This window comes from Ranitomeya variabilis, chromosome 3 (assembly GCF_051348905.1).
Source record: "Ranitomeya variabilis isolate aRanVar5 chromosome 3, aRanVar5.hap1, whole genome shotgun sequence".
NCBI lineage: Eukaryota > Metazoa > Chordata > Amphibia > Anura > Dendrobatidae > Ranitomeya > Ranitomeya variabilis.
The window spans coordinates 495,700,778-495,720,572 of NC_135234.1; the positions used below are offsets into that span (position 1 = coordinate 495,700,778).

The 19,795-nt window shown below is 44.2% G+C and overlaps 1 protein-coding gene across 3 annotated transcripts in view; it reads right to left on the bottom strand.

Annotated features, from left to right (window-relative positions):
• Nucleotides 1–423: 423 nt before the first annotated feature.
• Nucleotides 424–19,795, bottom strand: part of TRAT1 (T cell receptor associated transmembrane adaptor 1) — a 136,473-nt gene continuing 117,101 nt past the window's right edge. For 2 of the 3 annotated variants that reach the window (XM_077299681.1, XM_077299680.1), the window contains exons 5-6: nt 16,763–16,833; nt 424–1,531 (exon numbers count right to left, since the gene is read on the bottom strand). In XM_077299681.1, coding sequence (XP_077155796.1) covers nt 1,241–1,531; nt 16,763–16,833 — 362 coding nt within the window. In that variant the 3' untranslated portion in view covers nt 424–1,240. The remainder of the gene's footprint in view (nt 1,532–16,762; nt 16,834–19,795) is intronic. The other variant, XM_077299679.1, reaches the window with a different exon arrangement.

Sequence of the window (19,795 nt, forward strand, 5' to 3'; positions counted from 1 at the left end):
GGTATAAAAATTAAAGGTTTAAAAATTTCTAAATATTCAAAATTTTCACAAAATTTTAGTTTTTTCAAAAATAAATGAAAGTCATGTCAAAAAATGTTTACTACTAACGTGAAGTACAATATTTCATGAGAAAACCATGTCAGAATCATTGGGATCCGTTGAAGCGCTCCAGAGTTATGACCTCATAAAGTGACAGTGGTCAGAATTGTAAAATTTGATCTGGTCAGGAATGTGAAAACAGGTTTTGGGGTGAAGGGGATAAATAAAGAAGAATAAACGGTTAACTTTTCAGTCCTTATGGTACAGCAGATCAGATGTGTCTTCATCAGCTGTATGCAGCTTAGAGATAAAGTACTTTTTCTTGGCCATCTATAAAAACACCTGTTTATAGTATACATGAATTATGACAGATACACTTTATTTAAACCATTTAATTTCACTGTTCATTCCATAACACAATTCACATTCTTACATTTATGAAAAGTTGCATCTCTGTGTAATAGGACATGTGTTATCTGTAAACTAATTTCTTGCCTGTTTTATAAGTATCTATCTCACATGGCACAATTTCTATTTCAGGCTAACAGTTGTACATATTGCCTGTATATAGATAAATTTACTTATTCTTGTACTAGTGTCAACGTTTAGCACGGCCTGTAGGGGCCTTATAGTAGAGTGATGGTTCTTCCACTTACTACACTGTAATCTGCAGTTAACAGCCCTTGGTCAAAGCTTATAAATAATACATAGATTGCTTTTATGTACTGTACACAATACAATATTTTTGGACATATTTTTTGGCCCCATTTTTTATTTATTCCATATTATTCTTCTAAAACCTCACTCACGTGACTGGTTTGTTACATGTTTTTGGCGTTGTTTGCTGTCTCTGTTTTGCACCCTGACATTTTTTTCCATGACACCCTCCAAATTTAATTTTTTTTTTTACTGACCAATGGTCCAGATAAAAAAGGATAATGTCCTAATTTTATCTGATTTGCCAACCTAAAAAATGGACTGCACACAGAAGACATCCAAATTGGATCTCTCTGCTGTCCATTTTTAACTCACCAATACTAGGAGAAACTTTGGAATATTCCATACGTTTTTTTCCCCATATTAGAGAAATGGATAGTTAAAATGGACACACAAACTGAGAACTTAGTGAAAAAAAGGACATGTAAGTTTGATCGAACAGTGGTATTTTAGGTATAGGACTCTGCATGTAGCTCTGTGGCTCCTAATTTGACCAATGAGATTGACTTTCTTCTCCATTATTTGTTGCCTTCATCAGATGGTAAATCCGCACTGGGTCATCGTGAATCAGCTCTTCTTCAGCTCTACATTCTGCTGTAAGCTGCTCACTGTTCAGGTAAATACTGGATCTAGATAAGATGTCAACATTTGCTCTGTCCATCTCTTTAAAACTCCGGATACTCTTTGGTTTTGCTTTTTTCTTTCGATTTTTACCAGGTCTTTTTGGATTGAGATCAAGATCCGCATAGCACATCTGTTCCTCTGGATTCACCTGCTAAAAAATAAACAGCACATTAAATGACACAGAATATTTTTATGGCTTGTCCAGCCACAAAATAAAACATTTTTGAAAACCTCCCCAAATTCTGTAAGACAATAATAAATAATACTCATATTGCTTATTCCCCAATGCTCCTGTTTAACACTACAGAGGCCCAGTGTTGGACTGAAGTGCCAAGTGCCCATCAGTAATATTGACTCTGATGGCCCACTGTTCAACTACATTCAAATACTACATTACTTTAATTCACAAATTTACCTATGTAAGAATAAGTTGGGTAGTTTGTTAAATAAATGACGAGATCCTGTCATCATACACAGTGAACTGAGCGTATTGAGCCAACTACTGCTCATGTAGGCGGCCCACTCCTGCACTGGGGCCTGCCTGGGTATTCACGTGTTCCTCTGTGAGTGAGTCTGAGCCTTCTCAGGCCCCCTGCCTTCTCTTCCAGAAAGTAGAGGCAGAAACCAGCTCTGCCTGTCCTTCTCAATCCAGATGTAAATGTGACTGTCTTCTAGTAAGAGCACCCATGTCTTCTTCGCACAGCCTGCTGTGATACATTTAACAGCTCCATGGCAGAGAGAAAAGGTAAACTGGTGAGAACGGGAACTGACAGTACAACAGAACAGTACTACAGTACTTTTAAATGAATTTGTTTTTCCAATCAGAGCTCCTAGTCAGTACACCCGTTTCAGACAAGCATAATACATATAATAATATAGGCACAAATCCGGGTCCAACCTGACAGGAATGTATTACAATGCTAGTTCAGGTCATAAAATCTATAGTCAAACCATGATTGTGTAAAACTGATTTTAACTTCAGTTTATTCATTTACATGAGCATAACACATGCTCATGTGAATTTGGCATAATTTTTGCAAAATTGTAACAGAAACACTGAGCAGAGGAGTTAACACACACTGAAAACAAGGAGGGCAATTTAATACTCTTTTGTCTGAATTTTCCTTATAAAGAAAAATCATAAAACCAAGGCTTGTGTGTCAAAGAAAGTGTGCCGAATGGGTTCTGAGTCTGAGATAGACAACCATTTTTTTTCTTTGTTTTATGAAAAGACGAAAGAAAAATCTCCACAATCCAACAATTTAAACACAACTGTCTATCTCAACTCTCACAGTCAAAAAATAGACTTGGGGTAAATTGAACTAGACTCACAGAGAAAATCCCCAAGAAAAATGAAAAAATATCTTTAAAATTATTCTTTATTATTATTTGTTAAAACCATAGTGTGCACCCACCAACACCATCACCAATAGATGCAAGCGTACTATAGGAGAGGCCGGGTTAGTGCCAAACCCTACGCTTTCTCAGTGCTCCCTACCTGCCTGCGGAGGTTGGCACCCTATTTTTTCTGCGCCGTGGCGCCCCCGCTCCTCGTCGGCTGGCCCTGCTATCCCTATAGTGCCCTCATGGGATCAAGGGAGAAATCTCATATATACAATCAATTAAATATGGATAGCTTGAGAGGACATGAATATGTCAGTCAAATATCTAACTAAATCTAAGGGTCTCAACTGACTTGGTAGTCTGTGTCCCTTATTTCTCAAAATTCTTTATATTTTTATTAGGCCAAACAATGTAACAACAGGTAGAGATGCTACCAAGAGAATGAAAATGCGTATATGATCTTGGTCTAGCTATACATGTATTACGGTCACCAGGTACTGTTGTGACAATAGGGAGAATGTATTTGCTGTAGTGTCAAACATAACCCATACAGCCCTACAGAAATCAGGCTACAGCCCAAATTTGAACAATAGACATAAAATTAACCATATATCATCCCCACATATTTGTTTGTTTCAACCCCCGTGCTGACCAGATCACTAAAATACTTCCTATCTTATACAGAAATAATTAATTAAATAAATGTATATATACATCCCTTTACTACTCAACGCGTTTCTCCCCTTCTAATGAAAAGAGGTTCATCAGGAGTGTATCCAGATAACAAAGGGTTACTTAGCTTGCATATGATATCAGCATATCAGCATGGTAGACGGCTGCACCACCGGGCCGGTCCCCTCATAGCGCTACTAAGATGAGGGGACCGGCCCGGTGGTGCAGCCGTCTACCATGCTGATATGCTGATATCATATGCAAGCTAAGTAACCCTTTGTTATCTGGATACACTCCTGATGAACCTCTTTTCATTAGAAGGGGAGAAACGCGTTGAGTAGTAAAGGGATGTATATATACATTTATTTAATTAATTATTTCTGTATAAGATAGGAAGTATTTTAGTGATCTGGTCAGCACGGGGGTTGAAACAAACAAATATGTGGGGATGATATATGGTTAATTTTATGTCTATTGTTCAAATTTGGGCTGTAGCCTGATTTCTGTAGGGCTGTATGGGTTATGTTTGACACTACAGCAAATACATTCTCCCTATTGTCACAACAGTACCTGGTGACCGTAATACATGTATAGCTAGACCAAGATCATATACGCATTTTCATTCTCTTGGTAGCATCTCTACCTGTTGTTACATTGTTTGGCCTAATAAAAATATAAAGAATTTTGAGAAATAAGGGACACAGACTACCAAGTCAGTTGAGACCCTTAGATTTAGTTAGATATTTGACTGACATATTCATGTCCTCTCAAGCTATCCATATTTAATTGATTGTATATATGAGATTTCTCCCTTGATCCCATGAGGGCACTATAGGGATAGCAGGGCCAGCCGACGAGGAGCGGGGGCGCCACGGCGCAGAAAAAATAGGGTGCCAACCTCCGCAGGCAGGTAGGGAGCACTGAGAAAGCGTAGGGTTTGGCACTAACCCGGCCTCTCCTATAGTACGCTTGCATCTATTGGTGATGGTGTTGGTGGGTGCACACTATGGTTTTAACAAATAATAATAAAGAATAATTTTAAAGATACAACTGTCTATCTCACACAGTGTCTTGTAAAATAAAAAAATATACACAGTATATTTGCACATTATGTTTGATATGCACATTTGTTTTTGGACACTTTGTTTTTGCATTAGTCCAATATTATACTCATACACTTCCCCACACCGAATACGGCTATTGGATGCCATCCATTTTCTCATAGCCAGATAGGTTGAGGTCTGTCACTTGGACATTACTAAACGTCCGTTTTGAAGGAGCGACCAATGGCTTGAAAATATATAAAGGCAGACCAAAGTAAATGATGCACACTGAATGATCTATACTGCATCACACAGTGCACATAAGGCTACTTTCACACTTCCGTCTTTTTGCCACCGTCGCAATCCGTCGTTATGGCAAAAAAACGGATGCTGCAAATGTGCCCGCAGGATCCGTTTTTTGCCATACACTTTAATGGATGACGGATTGCGACGGATGGCCACACGTCGCATCCGTCGTGAGACGGATGCGTCGTGTTTTAGCGGTCCGTCGTGACAAAAAACGTTCAATGTAATGTTTTTTTGTGCGACGGGTCCGCCATTTCCGACCGCGCATGTGCGGCCGGAACTCCGCCCCCTCCTCCCCGGACATCACAATGGGCAGTGGATGCGTTTGTAAAACTGCATCCGCTGCCCACGTTGTGCTAAATTTAGCACAACGTCCGGCGGTACGACAGCTTGCGACGGCCCCATACTGACGGATGTGTGAAAGTAGCCTAAGCTGCCATGGTTCTCAGCAGCGCAAGTCCTGTTTACACAGGATAATGCACGGCCGAGAATGATGATCTCTTGCCCTGCACAAAAGATAATTTCACCCATTGAACAATCATTTTGATCATTCATCAGGTTATTTGAAGTTTGACTAAGCGGCAAGATAATCGTGAAATGAGCGTCTTTAAAAACGCTCGTTTGCAATTATCTTGTAGTGTAAATACCCCTTAAGGCTGTATTTGCATTGAATAACTCAATAGGAATTCAATACACTCCTGCAGAGAACTCAAAGAGTGTTAAACATGTATTTTCTGGGCAATTAGATGATTTGCAGGATGCGGTTCATGGAGAATTCATTCGCTGCAAATCAAATTTTTGGGGACAATTCAGCGAAGCTGAGCATATATAGTGCTCAGCATAAATGAGTACACCGCAACAGATTTGTCAGAAAATCTTTAGTTTCCTTTCAGAATCAACATTTTCTATGGGAGACCATACTGCGAAATACTGCCATAAATGTGGGCCAATTTTTCTAAACAAGTTTTGTTATTTTGTACACCCAAAAAAGTATTTTTTCTAACAAATTCATTCAAGACTATGTTGCAAAAATAAGTACACTGCAAAGAAAGTCTTAGGAACAAAGATAAAGTTTAGACTACAGGATTCCAATTAACAAGAATTTAATAATAGGTAAGTTTAATTATTCATTAGACAGGTGTCCAACAGACATAAAAGTGTATTACCTAACAAGGAAAACCCCTTCTCATCTCATTTTGTCAGTAATAACACCACATTGAAGAGAAATGTCACAAGACCCGAGAAATAAAATAATTTCTTTACACAAGAAAGTTGAAGGCTTCAAGAATATCAACAAAGCCTTTGTTGCGCTTGGACTGTTTAGCGCAAGTATGGATTGTGGTGCCACTGTGCTGTGGAACAAGGAGAGCCTGGAGGGGGCATGACTAAGTGCCTCCCCAAGACTTACCCCGGATGCATGGCAACTGACAGTGCCATGAACCAAGGAGAGCTCGAGGAGGCGTGACCAGGTAATACACCAGAATTGACCTCGGTCACATGGCAGCTGCCCATCAACGAGATATGAAGGTTTGGCGGACTCGACAGTTATACAGGCAGGCAGGTGTAGGACCCAGTTCAGACAGGATGGACAGGAACAGCTTCAGGAAGAACTGGGTATCAGGCAAGGGGGTATTGGACCATAACTGCAGACAGACAAGGAACTGCAGATGCGGACAGGCAGTGAACCACAGGTTCCCACAGGACAGACTGGAGCAGGTTCACATAGAATAGACTGGGTCAGGTAAGGACAAGTGCGCACAGGACACACAGGTCCAAGTTTACACAAGACCAATACAAGGACAGATACACACAGGACAGCCAGAGCCAGACTCACACAAGGTGCTTACAGTGACGTAGCAAGAGTACCTGCAAACCACAAATGTTGTACAGAAGCAACATATAAGAGATAGGTACTAGTTCAAATTATGCAGGTTAGACATAGGTACTGGTTCAGACACTACAGTTATTAAAGATAGGTACAGGTTTAGACAATGCAGGTTTTAGAGATAGGTACAGATTCAGACACAGGGAATTTAGGAAAAGATCCAGACTTAGATGCAAACAGGTTCAGGGATTGGTCTTAATGCTAACAAGGACAGGCACAGGTACAGATTTAGGGTTCAGGCCTGTGTATTCAGCCCCAGGGTGGCAGGAACTGGAAAGGACACACTAAAAGAGAATGCTGTTCAGGCTCCTCCCAACAGGTGAAGGTGTCTTAAGTACCAAATACCTCTCAGCAATAGGCTGGATATACATTAGGAGTGTACGCACTGCCTTTTTAAGAATTAGGAAGTTCCCGCGAGTGCGCCCTAAGCATGTAGCAAGCAGAGGACCATGAGCTCACTGCAAGGCCTGGGGTGGAGAGTATATCAGTGTCCCTGCATGGTGTCGGGAAGCCATGCAGGGATGCAGACAGTGGTGTTACAGTAACCCCCTTACGCCTCTTCCTTCCTAAAACTGTTCCTGTCCGACCAGTCTGAACTGAGTCCTATCTATTCCTGCATTAGATTCGTACCTGCCACTGACCCAGTGCTTCCTGAAACTGTTCCAATCTGTCGATTCTGAACTGAGCCCTATGCGTTCCTGTAGTCCAGTTGTTCCTGCCAGTGACAGTCTTTCCTGAAACTGTTCTCTGGAGTCTCTAGTCTAGTCAAAGGTTTGGGACAGTTTCATTAGACCCTCCCAGTGCCAAAGCTGTGATGCATGGGGTACTCTGACAAAGAGGGAAACGTTATTCAAGATGGTGAAGGAGTACCTTGCCGACCATACCAGCATCCTCCGTGATTCCTCTGTGTAGAACACCTATTGGGTATCCAAGCTGAAAATGTGGCATGAACTGTCCCTCTACACCTTTCAGGTGCTGGGCTACTTTCCTTCACAAAATTTGTGGTGCATCTTGTGTTCTGGTTACATTCATCAAAATACTGTAAATCTCTTCCATGGTCCACAACATGATAGCTTCTTTCCATTAGTTCATTTAGAAATTCTGTCTCTTTGTATAATATTTTTAAAATTGTCAAAAAATTGTTCTTAGGCCCTCTTTTACATCTTACAGGTTGTATTGCAATCCCTCCTTTAAATTTTGGCTATGCCTTATTGGCAGTTCTCGCATTGTCCTCATAGGCTTTGTGAGTTTCAGAGTCCATCCTTCATAAATTAAACTGAATGTGTCTGACCATGTCACACACCACATGCCCAGATAAGGTGGTAAAATGTTAACATTAAATTTACCATTGAATGTTTTTTTCACCATTGAAAGCAATGTGAAAGTGCAAAAATGCAGCAAAAAAGCTACGTGTGAACATAGCCTAAGGGATGGAGGAGCCATTTTTTTCTCTTATTTGTTCTGCCTTATATGCAAGTCATTATACAAAAAAGAATGTTTCCTAACATTTTATCCTATAAAATCCATTGTCGCCAACTTGTTCATTCCATGTCTAGAAGACTTAAAGGGAACCTGTTACCCCCAAAATCGATGATGAGCTAAGCCCACCAGCATCAGGGGCTTCTCTACAGCATTCTGGAATGCTGTAGATAAGCCCCCGATGTATCCTGAAAATGAGGTTAGATTATTCTCACCCAGGGGCGGTCCCGCTGCAGTGGGCGTCGCGGTCCAGTTCGGGGCCTCCCATCTTGTTACGATGACATTCTCTTCTTGCCTTCATGCTGCGGCTCCAGTGCAGGCGTACTTTGTCTGCTCTGTTGAGGGCAGAGCAAAGTACTGCAGTGCGCAGGTGCCGGGCCTCTCTGACCTTTCCCGGCGCCTGCTCACTGCAGTACTTTGCTCTGCCCTCAACAGGGCAGACAAAGTACGCCGGAGCCGCAGCGTGAAGAAAAGAAGAGGACGTCATCGTAAGAAGATGGGAGGTCCCAGACCGCACAGTGATGCCCATTGGACCGGACCGCAGCGGGATAGAGGATACATCGGGGGGCTTATCTACAGCATTCCAGAATGCTGTAGATAAGCCCCTGATGCTGGTGGGCTTAGCTCATCGTCGATTTTTTGGGGTGACAGGTTCCCTTTAATGCGGTGAGAATTTCACACCGTGATCTGCAGTGAAGTCACTGAGCTTGAACTGCGGTGACCTCATCACTAGAGAATATAGTACGCCGCACACTCTTGTATATGTATTGCAACAATGAAGATTTATTAACAAAACAACTATATGATGTGAAAGCGACCAGAGGTAATTATGACTTTTCGGCCCTCCCAGGGCCTTAATCATACAATCGCTTTATTGTGCAGAGGAGAGAGGATAGAGATCCTTGAAGGAAGAGGCATACACTGAGGTGCCAGATTTGCTGAGGACATAGTCGCCTAGACTGCCCTGTTGTGGGGGTCTTATGGAACAAGCTGATGAGCGGCGCTCCCGCAGGGCCCCTTTATATTATTCATTCATGACCTAATCCCAGTGCGTTAGCGCTATTTTTATGGATGACGCGCGCGCAATGGTTTGTTTGTTCCCTTCAGCCTATGCGCCTGCGCCGTCCTTACGATTCTTGTGGGACTGGGCGCATGCATGGTGGAGTAAATTACATCAAATATGGCGGCGCCCAGTACGAACCATGAGTACTCTGGCGTTTGTAGCTCTTTTGTTATGAAGCACACACGCGCCGTCTTCCTGGCTCTGCATAGGGGTCGGGCGCATGCGCTATTTGGCGTCTAATGTCAATTATGGCGGCGCCCAGCGCATACCATGCGGTGTAGAACGGACTCGGGGATTAGTGCCTGGTGCGGTATGTGATTCATCTTTTCTTTGATCAATGATCCGTGTGTCTGCTTTGGGGTGGGAGCCCTATACTGATATGGACGTATGTTTATCTATTGGCACACATCAATAGACCATGTTTGTGTGTTTTGCTACATCCGGTGTTTTCCGGAAATTTGGGGAGAGGAGGGGCTTTTGGCATCCTGCTGATTGTCCAGCAGGTGTTACACTTCACTATATAAGTCCCCTCTCCTGGGATCTAATCAGGTCTGCCCCGGCATTAGGGCACCTGTATCATTGACCTCCGGTTTATCACATCCGTTTTTGCCCCCTGAGGAACCATATGACGGGGAAACGCGTCGGGGCGTTCTACTGACAGCTAAGTGTCCTTTTTTGGGGGGATGATACCCCCTTCACTGGCTGCCTTTGAAACCATTTTATTTTGGTCTACCACACTGTGCATGAATATAGACACTTACCACTGGTTACTATTGCTTATTGGCATCTGCATATGATTTCATCTAATGTGCAGTTGAATGTATCGGTTTGCAACTTTCTCTGTCCAATATGGCATGGTATTTGGAAACTTCTCTTCTTGCCTATGGGTACCAGCAATTGTATTGAAATGTGCAATACTGTTTAAAACATCTTTGTATGCATCCATCACAACTATTGCTGAATGCTACCAGGGGAGTGCTGTCATGCACAGGCCTAACTCGGACTGAACCAGGTCATTTGTTATTTATGTTTTTCCTCCTACTGATGTCTCATCATCTATGCACATAGTTATATATTTTTTTCAGTTGTGCAATAGGACGGCTACATTAAAACTTAGAGCATATAGATAATTACACTCAAAGTTTATATTTTCTGTAGCCTATCGTCCTTTTTGGGACTTCAATTAGGGAGGTTGACATTATATACTGTGTGTGCACCTTAGTTTTCTTTTACCCTACGCTTCTTTCATTTCTTTCAATTGCTCATTGTTTTCCCTCCTATAGCTGGTCAGCTATTCAACAGGGCCAGCAGGCGTTAGCCGTCGCGGAGTGGGGGCGCCAAATAATCTATCAGGGTGCCAACCTCCACTGTTAGGAAGGGGCAGCAGGGGAGCGCAGGGTTAGTGTATGAGGACAGGTGCACCTAGTAGATTTGTTTTCTATATACTTTTTTCTGTTTTCACTGGGAAGTGGTATTTTTAAGTATATCTGATTAAAATCCTGTTGGGAACACAGCCTCAGTGAACGGCAGTAACCATGATGTCACCGCTGGTCAATGATGCTGCGCTTGCAGCAGCTCATTCACCAGTGGTTCTAAGTCTGCACGGTCGCATCTTGGCACTGTCCAGGTTGAAAACTATTAATCCTCCAGACATGGATTACGGCATGGGACAGAACCACAGACAGGTGAAGGATATTGTTGTTTTTTATTTTGTTTTATTACAGAAAATGAGAGCTTCGGTGGAATTAGGCGTTAGGTGAGAATAACTGTGAATGTTATTTTAAATAAAAATGAAAAAGTGTGTTTCTCTTTATTTCTAATAAAGGACTTTTTTCTGGCTGTGTGTTTATCTAACATACAACTATAGGATTACTAATGGATAGGTGTTTTACAGACGCCTCTCCGTTACTAAGCCGTGGGCTTGATGTCACCTGGCAATGCAAAGGTGACATTAACTTCACAAATATGAACCCCACTTTCCACCACTACAGGACAAGTGGGAAGGGCTGGGCAAAGCTCCAGAATTGGTCCATCTAATAGATGTGCCTTTTCTGGGATTCTGCGGGCTGCTATTTTTAGGCTCGGGGGTCAATATCCATGGCCCCTTACTAGCCCTGAGAATACTAGACTCCAGCTATCAGCTTTAGCAAGGCTGGTTGTCAAAAATGGGGGGACCCTTAACATTTTTTTTTTAAATATATATTTAAATATTAAAAAAAAAAACAACTCTATTCTTGATAACCCAGCTGTGAGTTTTGCCAAGCTGGTTAAAAAAAAAAAATACAGGAGAACCCACCCTTTCATTTATTTACAGCGCAGGCAGTGGGTGATGAATACTCCCATCAGTCACTTGCTGTCGCTGTTATTAGCAGCAGCAGGTGTAGGCTGATGGGAGTAATAGTCCCATCAACCGCCGCCTTCTGTCAATGTTCTCACTTGAATACAACTCTCATCATTCTCCCCTGATCGCCGGCAGAGCAGGGGAGAATGAAGAGAGCGGTCTTCCACCCCCGGCGCAGGGGAACAGCGCTTACTTTACTGCTTCTTCCCTTGTGCCGGTGTCACAATTGTGACATACATGTGTGTCACCCATGTGCACGTGTGTGGGACATTTTGATGGTAAAAACAGACATGTCAGCTTGTTTTGCCCATGGACACACAGTCCGTAGAAACACACTGACATGTGCACAGACCCATTCACTTGACTGGGTCTATGTGTGTAAGTGTCTCTGGTACATGTGAAACCTGTCACCACACCTACAGGAGTCAGTGAAGTGTGAAAGAGGCCAGAAATGAAGGTTTTTTTGCATCCCTTTTAGTTGCTAGCACTTTACAGAATTACAGATTGGTGATGTAGCGCCCCCACCGCCGCAGGGCCGAGGGGCACCCGGTACCGGGCCTCTGAGTCTCTGCTCTGGGGTTGTCACGGCGGCTAGGCCCCGGTCCGTGACCCTGCCGTGGGGCGCTCAGTGAATAGCAGGTGTGGATATGGATGATGGTGGTGATGCTGTGGTGGTGCGGTGCAATAAATAACGAGGACACCAGGTTGCAGTCTCTTTACCTCTTTACTGAAGATCTCTGGGTCCTCAGTCCGGAACACGGTTCACCAGGCTGCGCAAGTCCGGCCGGTCCAATGGCACCTCCAGAGTTCTCTTCACAGGTGGAAATCGGTGCCTTCCTACTAGCGCTATGTGTTGTGGTCCTTCCCTGCTGTGCTTACGGAAAGTCCCCCACAACTGTTGTGTCTGTTTCTTAAGTTCCCTCACAACTCGATTAGATGATGTTCTGCTAATCCTCCGTCCCTCCCTGGTGTTCTGGTTGGGACGGCACCCGTCTGACGGGTAGGCTCGGAGCTCTTCCGGGACCCTAGAGTCACCCCTCTCCACAAGTTGCCCCCCAAGACTGCATAGGTGATATGTGTTAGACAGCCCGCCTTAGACTGACTGTCCTGCCGCTGTTTGGAGTATTGCTTGAAGCTGAATGTTATTCTACTCCCTCGGCGTTCCGGCCACCGGTAGTGCGCCTCAGTAGGATGTTGCTTCGGTCTTACAGCACGACTCCTACTGGTATTTCTCCTTTGCGTGATCTCGTTTCTCACTCAGCACAATCTATCTCGCTTCTAATCCTTTCTTGGGTACTGCCACTACCCGGAGCAGGCACGGTCCCGTTACGTTCTTTCTTGTTGCCAAGCCTCTGTCAGGATCCCACCCCTGACAGAGACCCTACTGTATCTTCCCCCACAACACCCTCTGCCACAAGGTGTTGCCTGGTTCCAACCCAGTCAGCTTTCTGATCTAACTTCCTGCCTGACCCCCAGTTTACCCACTATGGTGGGGAGTGGCCTAATGAATAGCACCCTTAGCTCCCCCCGGAGGCCCAGCTGTGAAATGTATTGGTGTCTGTGATACCTGATCAGATGAACCCCTTCAGTGCCATCAGACGCACCATAGCTCCCCATAGTGGCGGAGCCACAGTACTGCAACGACCAGGACTCTGGGGCGCTGCACTCCCCCCTGGTTAAACACAGTACTCCGGGACTGGGAAGAAAACAACAATACAAGTTAGCAAAAAGACATACAGTTTTGTTGAGTGCAATAACAATAAGTATACTTGAACAAGCTTCCCTTTATGGGAGGTAAGGACACTTGAACGTTACAAACATGGTTAACGTTATAAATTACAGGCTATAAATAACTCCTGTTACCCAACCGGGTATTCTACTAAGTGCAAAATTGTTGAACAATAATTTAACATTGCCTTTAAGGACATACACTCTGAATCCACTAAAGACCTTCCTATAATCACATTATAAGGTAATTTAACTTTTTCATTCTCCTTCTTTAGATCTGCAGGACCGCCTGTCCTATCGGCACCAGACCTTCCGCCTCTCCTTTCGGTTACAGGACCGCCCCGTTCAGCCAGGGCCTACTGCCTTTTCAACTACTATACACAGTATAGAACATAACATTACTTTCAGTTTAAGAGCACTGAGCCATCTCTACATGACTCCTATGAGGACTCAGGGTTTACCTTCTATCCTAACTATCTATCAACATTATCAGAACATTTTCTATTGAACATTAAGCCTTCTCATTATCTTTCTTTCTATCATGCATGCTGGACACCACGTCTATCCCTACGGGCCCACTGCATCCTTCTTCTATCTTTCAACTTTTTCTTCTCAAAGAACATCAGCAGTATTTCTTCACAATTAACTAATTAAATACATATAACTTTCTCATGTAAACATTATCATCACTTTCTTTGGTCAAGACATTATTGCTTCCTGTCTTAAAGCAATATCACGGTTTAAGCGCAACAAATGAACATCCTCTTTAAGAGGGGACCAAGTCTCTATGAGGTAGCACGCCTTCTCAAGCTACCAGTCCATACTCAGCAAAGGTTCCAGTGTGGTATCTTCACAAAGAGTCCTTCTTTAAGTAAAACCAGTAGGGAGCGCCTTTAATAAGGTGCAAACTATGTACAAGAAGTTCGGATCATACACTGTTCATGATTTCAGCAGTTCTTTTTAACTAGAAACTTGTGCAAAACTTTAGAAAAACAAACAAAAACAAACAATAGGGATCCCAGGTCCACAGAAGGATCCCCTTAAGAGTTAACCCTCGCCGGGATGTTCTTTTCACCGAAGCTCCGGCACGCCCCCAAGGTACATGGTGAGTCCGGGTGCTCCGCTGTTCTTCAGAGCCAGGTTCAGCGGCTTTTTCAGTAGGAGATTTATCCTCCGGTGCTCCGGCAGTGGCTTGTAGTGCGACGCACCGCTGGACGCCCCGCGCCATCCAGCCAGCCTCTCCCGTGGCTCTCCTCCATCTGGTATAAGTTACCGCGTCACCTGACTCCAGGTCGCAAGGGAATCTTCCTTCGCAGGGCTCCACCTCCTCCCGGTCCACATGGACTTGTAGCGGCTCTCCAATCTCTTGGATAACCCCGCGTCCATATTGAGGGTTGAAGGAGACCACTACGCCCCAGTGGGACAAGGGGGGCTCCGCAACGGTGGTTAGATCAACCTGGGTTGCCGGTTGTGGTCGGGCTCGCCATGCAGCCATGCAGCCATCAAGCGCCGCAGGTGTTCGGCCTCAGGCATGAGCTTCAGGCCCTGTATCTGCAGCGCACTTTCAGCCGCGGCCGGGTTGGAAGGAGCAGGGGACACTGGAGACAAGCAGACCTCCGTGGGCTGGCCCAGCCGAGCGATCACGCGGGCATCAGCCTCCAGGCGGGCAGCGATCCGCCGGGCTTCGGCCGTGGCCATACGCTCTTCCGACGGCGGCCGGGGAGGTCGGCCCATCGTTGGCTCTGTAAGGGTCAGCTCTCGCAGTGACGGCGTACCCTGGGCCACCTCGGGCTGTCCAGCCTCTTTCCGGGTTCGACCATTCCCGCGCGGTGCTTCCGGAGTCGCCATCTTTATATCCTCTCCAATGCCTTCTTCCCGCGGTCTCTTTCGTGGGCGGCCCCGTCTCCATGGTCTCCACCCTCCAAACAGGATCAGGAGGCGGACCTCAGCTGTTGACGGACACGTCCTCAGGACACAGAAATATTTGGACTGGGCGGCCATTGCTGTTCGCGCTCTCCAGCTTGCCTACGCCCACTTCACGCCCCTCCTCTTCTCCTGCGCTCTCCTCAACGCTGCAATGGCGGCGGATTTTGGCGGCAAATGGCGCAGCACAGTCCTTGCAATAAAGTACAGTCCAAGCACAGTAAATCACAGTTCCAAGGCACACAAGACCTGATTCTTCAGGCTTAAGTAGATCCTGTTTGTGACGCCAAGTTGTAGCGCCCCCACCGCCGCAGGGCCGAGGGGCACCCGGTACCGGGCCTCTGAGTCTCTGCTCTGGGGTTGTCACGGCGGCTAGGCCCCGGTCCGTGACCCTGCCATGGGGCGCTCAGTGAATAGCAGGTGTGGATATGGATGATGGTGGTGATGCTGTGGTGGTGCGGTGCAATAAATAACGAGGACACCAGGTTGCAGTCTCTTTACCTCTTTACTGAAGATCTCTGGGTCCTCAGTCCGGAACACGGTTCACCAGGCTGCGCAAGTCCGGCCGGTCCAATGGCACCTCCAGAGTTCTCTTCACAGGTGGAAATCGGTGCCTTCCTACTAGCGCTATGTGTTGTGGTCCTTCCCTGCTGTGCTTACGGAAAGTCCCCCACAACTGTTGTGTCTGTTTCTTAAGTTCCCTCACAACTCGATTAGATGATGTTCTGCTAATCCTCCGTCCCTCCCTGGTGTTCTGGTTGGGACGGCACCCGTTTGACGGGTAGGCTCGGAGCTCTTCCGGGACCCTAGAGTCGCCCCTCTCCACAAGTTGCCCCCCAAGACTGCATAGGTGATATGTGTTAGACAGCCCGCCTTAGACTGACTGTCCTGCCGCTGTTTGGAGTATTGCTTGAAGCTGAATGTTATTCTACTCCCTCGGCATTCCGGCCACCGGTAGTGCGCCTCAGTAGGATGTTGCTTCGGTCTTACAGCACGACTCCTACTGGTATTTCTCCTTTGCGTGATCTCGTTTCTCACTCAGCACAATCTATCTCGCTTCTAATCCTTTCTTGGGTACCGCCGCTACCCGAAGCAGGCACGGTCCCGTTACGTTCTTTCTTGTTGCCAAGCCTCTGTCAGGATCCCACCCCTGACAGAGACCCTACTGTATCTTCCCCCACAACACCCTCTGCCACAAGGTGTTGCCTGGTTCCAACCCAGTCAGCTTTCTGATCTAACTTCCTGCCTGACCCCCAGTTTACCCACTATGGTGGGGAGTGGCCTAATGAATAGCACCCTTAGCTCCCCCCGGAGGCCCAGCTGTGAAATGTATTGGTGTCTGTGATACCTGATCAGATGAACCCCTTCAGTGCCATCAGACGCACCATAGCTCCCCATAGTGGCGGAGCCATAGTACTGCAACGACCAGGACTCTGGGGCGCTGCAGTGACATATTATGATATGCTAGTAGTGTACAAGGTCATGCACAATGTGTGTGAACCTTTCCTGAAATGTATAGTATCAGGATACATTTCATTAGTTAAACCAAACAGCAGATGTAATTAATATGAATAAAATATATAAAGTGAAAAGAGTACCTGATTTTCCTCTATGTTTCTTTCATGATGATTCGCCATTGTTTCATAACAGCACTCATCATTATTCTGAACTGTTATAGAGAAATATAGTTGTTAATAAATCACCATAATCACATATCTCTTCTACAATTTCTCTTAAAGTTATCATGTTATACTCCATGTGTAATAGAAAGCTCCCTGAGATTAATGCTTCCAAGCTGATTTTTTACAATTGGTGTTCACAAGGCAATGTGGCAATTTTTCTGAAAACATATTAAAGCAATTGATAATTACAGATTATTTTCCTTCACTTGTTGAATATTCTAACTCTAATAAGACTATACACAAGGGGTCAACATAAGGGTTGTGAGATGGCACTACTCAATGGGACAAATATTGTTTAGTTTGTTAAATACATCTGTTACCATTTGATTTTCTTTTACTTGAGAGCAGCATGACAGAGACAGAGATCTTGATTCCAGGTTGTATCACTTATTGGGTTGCTTGGTGTAATTTTTATAAAATCACTGTTTGATCAGCAGCAGATCATCACTAGAGGATTTTTAATCCAGCTGCCAAGTATTCCTTCGTATTCATGAGCTCTGTATAACCCCGCCCCAACCACTGATTGGCAGCTTTCCTTGTATGCTATACATGGGCAGAAAGCTCCCAATCAGTGGTGTGGGTGGAGTTATACAGAGCTCAGCAATCAGAAAACTGGTAGATCTGCAGCAGATAAAATAGTAATTTTACCAAAAAGACATCAAGCAGCCCAATAAGTGATACATCTATAGAATCGGGGTCTTTGCCCCAACATCATTCTGCTCTCAGATGGGGTAGCAAAATTTGATGACAGATTCCCTTTAATATGTTTACCTTCCATAGTTTATCATTTCTTAAACATTGACTGTCATGTTTTTTTCTGAAATAATAAAATAAAATATATTGTATATTATATTGTAAATGTAATGTGTACTTTTGGTTAGCAAGAGGATATGGGCCTTTTGTGTATTGCAGGAGCATAGCTAGAAAATCCAAGGTTCATAAACTACCCATGATGGCCCCCTCCCTCATACTCTTATGAAGATTTGACCACGTATTTCACATTTTGAAATAAGGTTGTAATCCACAGTCTTTTTAAATAGAGTTAGCTACAGATTTCTGCAGTGTGTGAATTTAAGAAGACAAGGAGGAAAACCAGAGTTGTTTAAGGCTAAAAATATGTTTATTAATTTATCAGTAGAGGTTAAAACAATTCTAAAAGATAAAGACAGACCGCTAGATAACAGGGTAACAAGTGGTATATATGCCTATCGCCACAACGCATATACACAGGAGGGGGAATACTATATAATGGACACCATGGTCCTATCCATACAGGGTAACAAATATTTCAAAGTAAATGCACCAAATTCATAACAATTGTGCATAAAAATAATGCTCTAGTTACCCCACGTAAAGAAGAAATCCCCAACAGGCATTTCACTTGTTAATAATGTTGCTTTCTCAAGGTGAAGTGAATGGTGATAGTATCATGCAGGACTTTATAAGCCCTGACGTATGTCATGTGACCAGCTGCCAACCAATGAGATTGGAAGAGACGTAACGTGCACAAAACCAATAAACACCTCCTGGCCATCAACCTGTATTGTTTTCTCCTTGTCTTCTCAAGAGGAGTGGCTACATTTATTTTCTATTGCTTTAGCCTATTATGGCTTAAATGGTGGGTTACATTATGTACCTAGTAAAACTGCTCTTTCTAAGTGTGAATTAGTGTTGAAAACCCCATATTCTTATAGTGCACCATAGCTTCCTTTGAATTTTCCATGTGCAGCCTGTGAAAAGTCATCGTGGAGGAGCTTGTAGTCTAGAGGCAAGGGGGCGGTTTGGCACACCTCTATTAGAGGTGCTAAATGCCACTGGTTCTTGTTTCTCACGAAACTATTCTTGTAGAAGAAAATTTGAATTTAGTTAATTTCATTTGGATTACATAACAGTTAGGCTTCACTCAGACGTCCATATTTTCCAAGTAACAGAAATACAGACCGATTAGTTTGATCAAAGTGTGGTCCAAGTGCCACCAGTTTTTTTTCAGCATGTGGAAAAAAAATAAAAAACTTTCTATACCTCCTTTGTGAGACTCTGCGAAAATCGGACCAAACTCTGAAGTCGTCCGAGTGAGGTCCAATTTTTTCACGGACCCATTGACTTGCATTGCCAATTTTGATCTGACCCTCAGATCTCCATTCCATAGTCTCCATCCCATAGACGATTAGATGTCATGTGAATGGCCCCATAGACTGTCACAGGTATGATTGCTATCCTTGAAAACTACAGCTAAAACTCGTACATGAAAAGTGGATGTCTGAATGAGGCCACACATTCACATTTTAATAGACAAAGTCTTCGGTGAAGTGTCTACATCCAAATTGCAAAGTTTAACTATCATGATTCTAAACAGCCAGATAAAAGGCTGTTAATTATTCAAAAACACAGAGTATAATTATGACTATTAGTTTGCACTGTTCAATTGTAAAGTTGTAGGCAAAAATTAGAGGCCCTTATTCATTAAAGTGTTTACTCCAGAAAACTGGTATAAAAAGCTTTGAAAAGTTTTACAATTTTTGCGCAAATGCAGTGGATGGAGGTGTGATAGGGCATTACAGACACCTCTTAATGAACCAGGTGCTTCACAATTCATCTGCACCCTCATCCAGCCCAGCATGAAAAACGCTGGTCTTGATGAATAAGGGCCATAGTCATTTTTTCCATATTTCCCTCTCACTGATGCAGTAGGGCGATGGCTTCACTACTAATAGGCCGGGATCACACTCGCACGAATCTCACATCTCAATACCCGGCACTGCCGCCGGCACTTGGGACCGGAACGCACAGCTGCAGGTATTTCTATGCAGCTGAGCGCTCTGGTCCGAGTGCCGGGTATTGAGATGCGAGACTCGTGCGAGTTTCTCACAAGTGTGATCCTGGTCATAGGTGTAGTACATTATGGAAAGGAAATAGTTTTCAGTTTCTGCTCCAAGTTTTGCCAATATT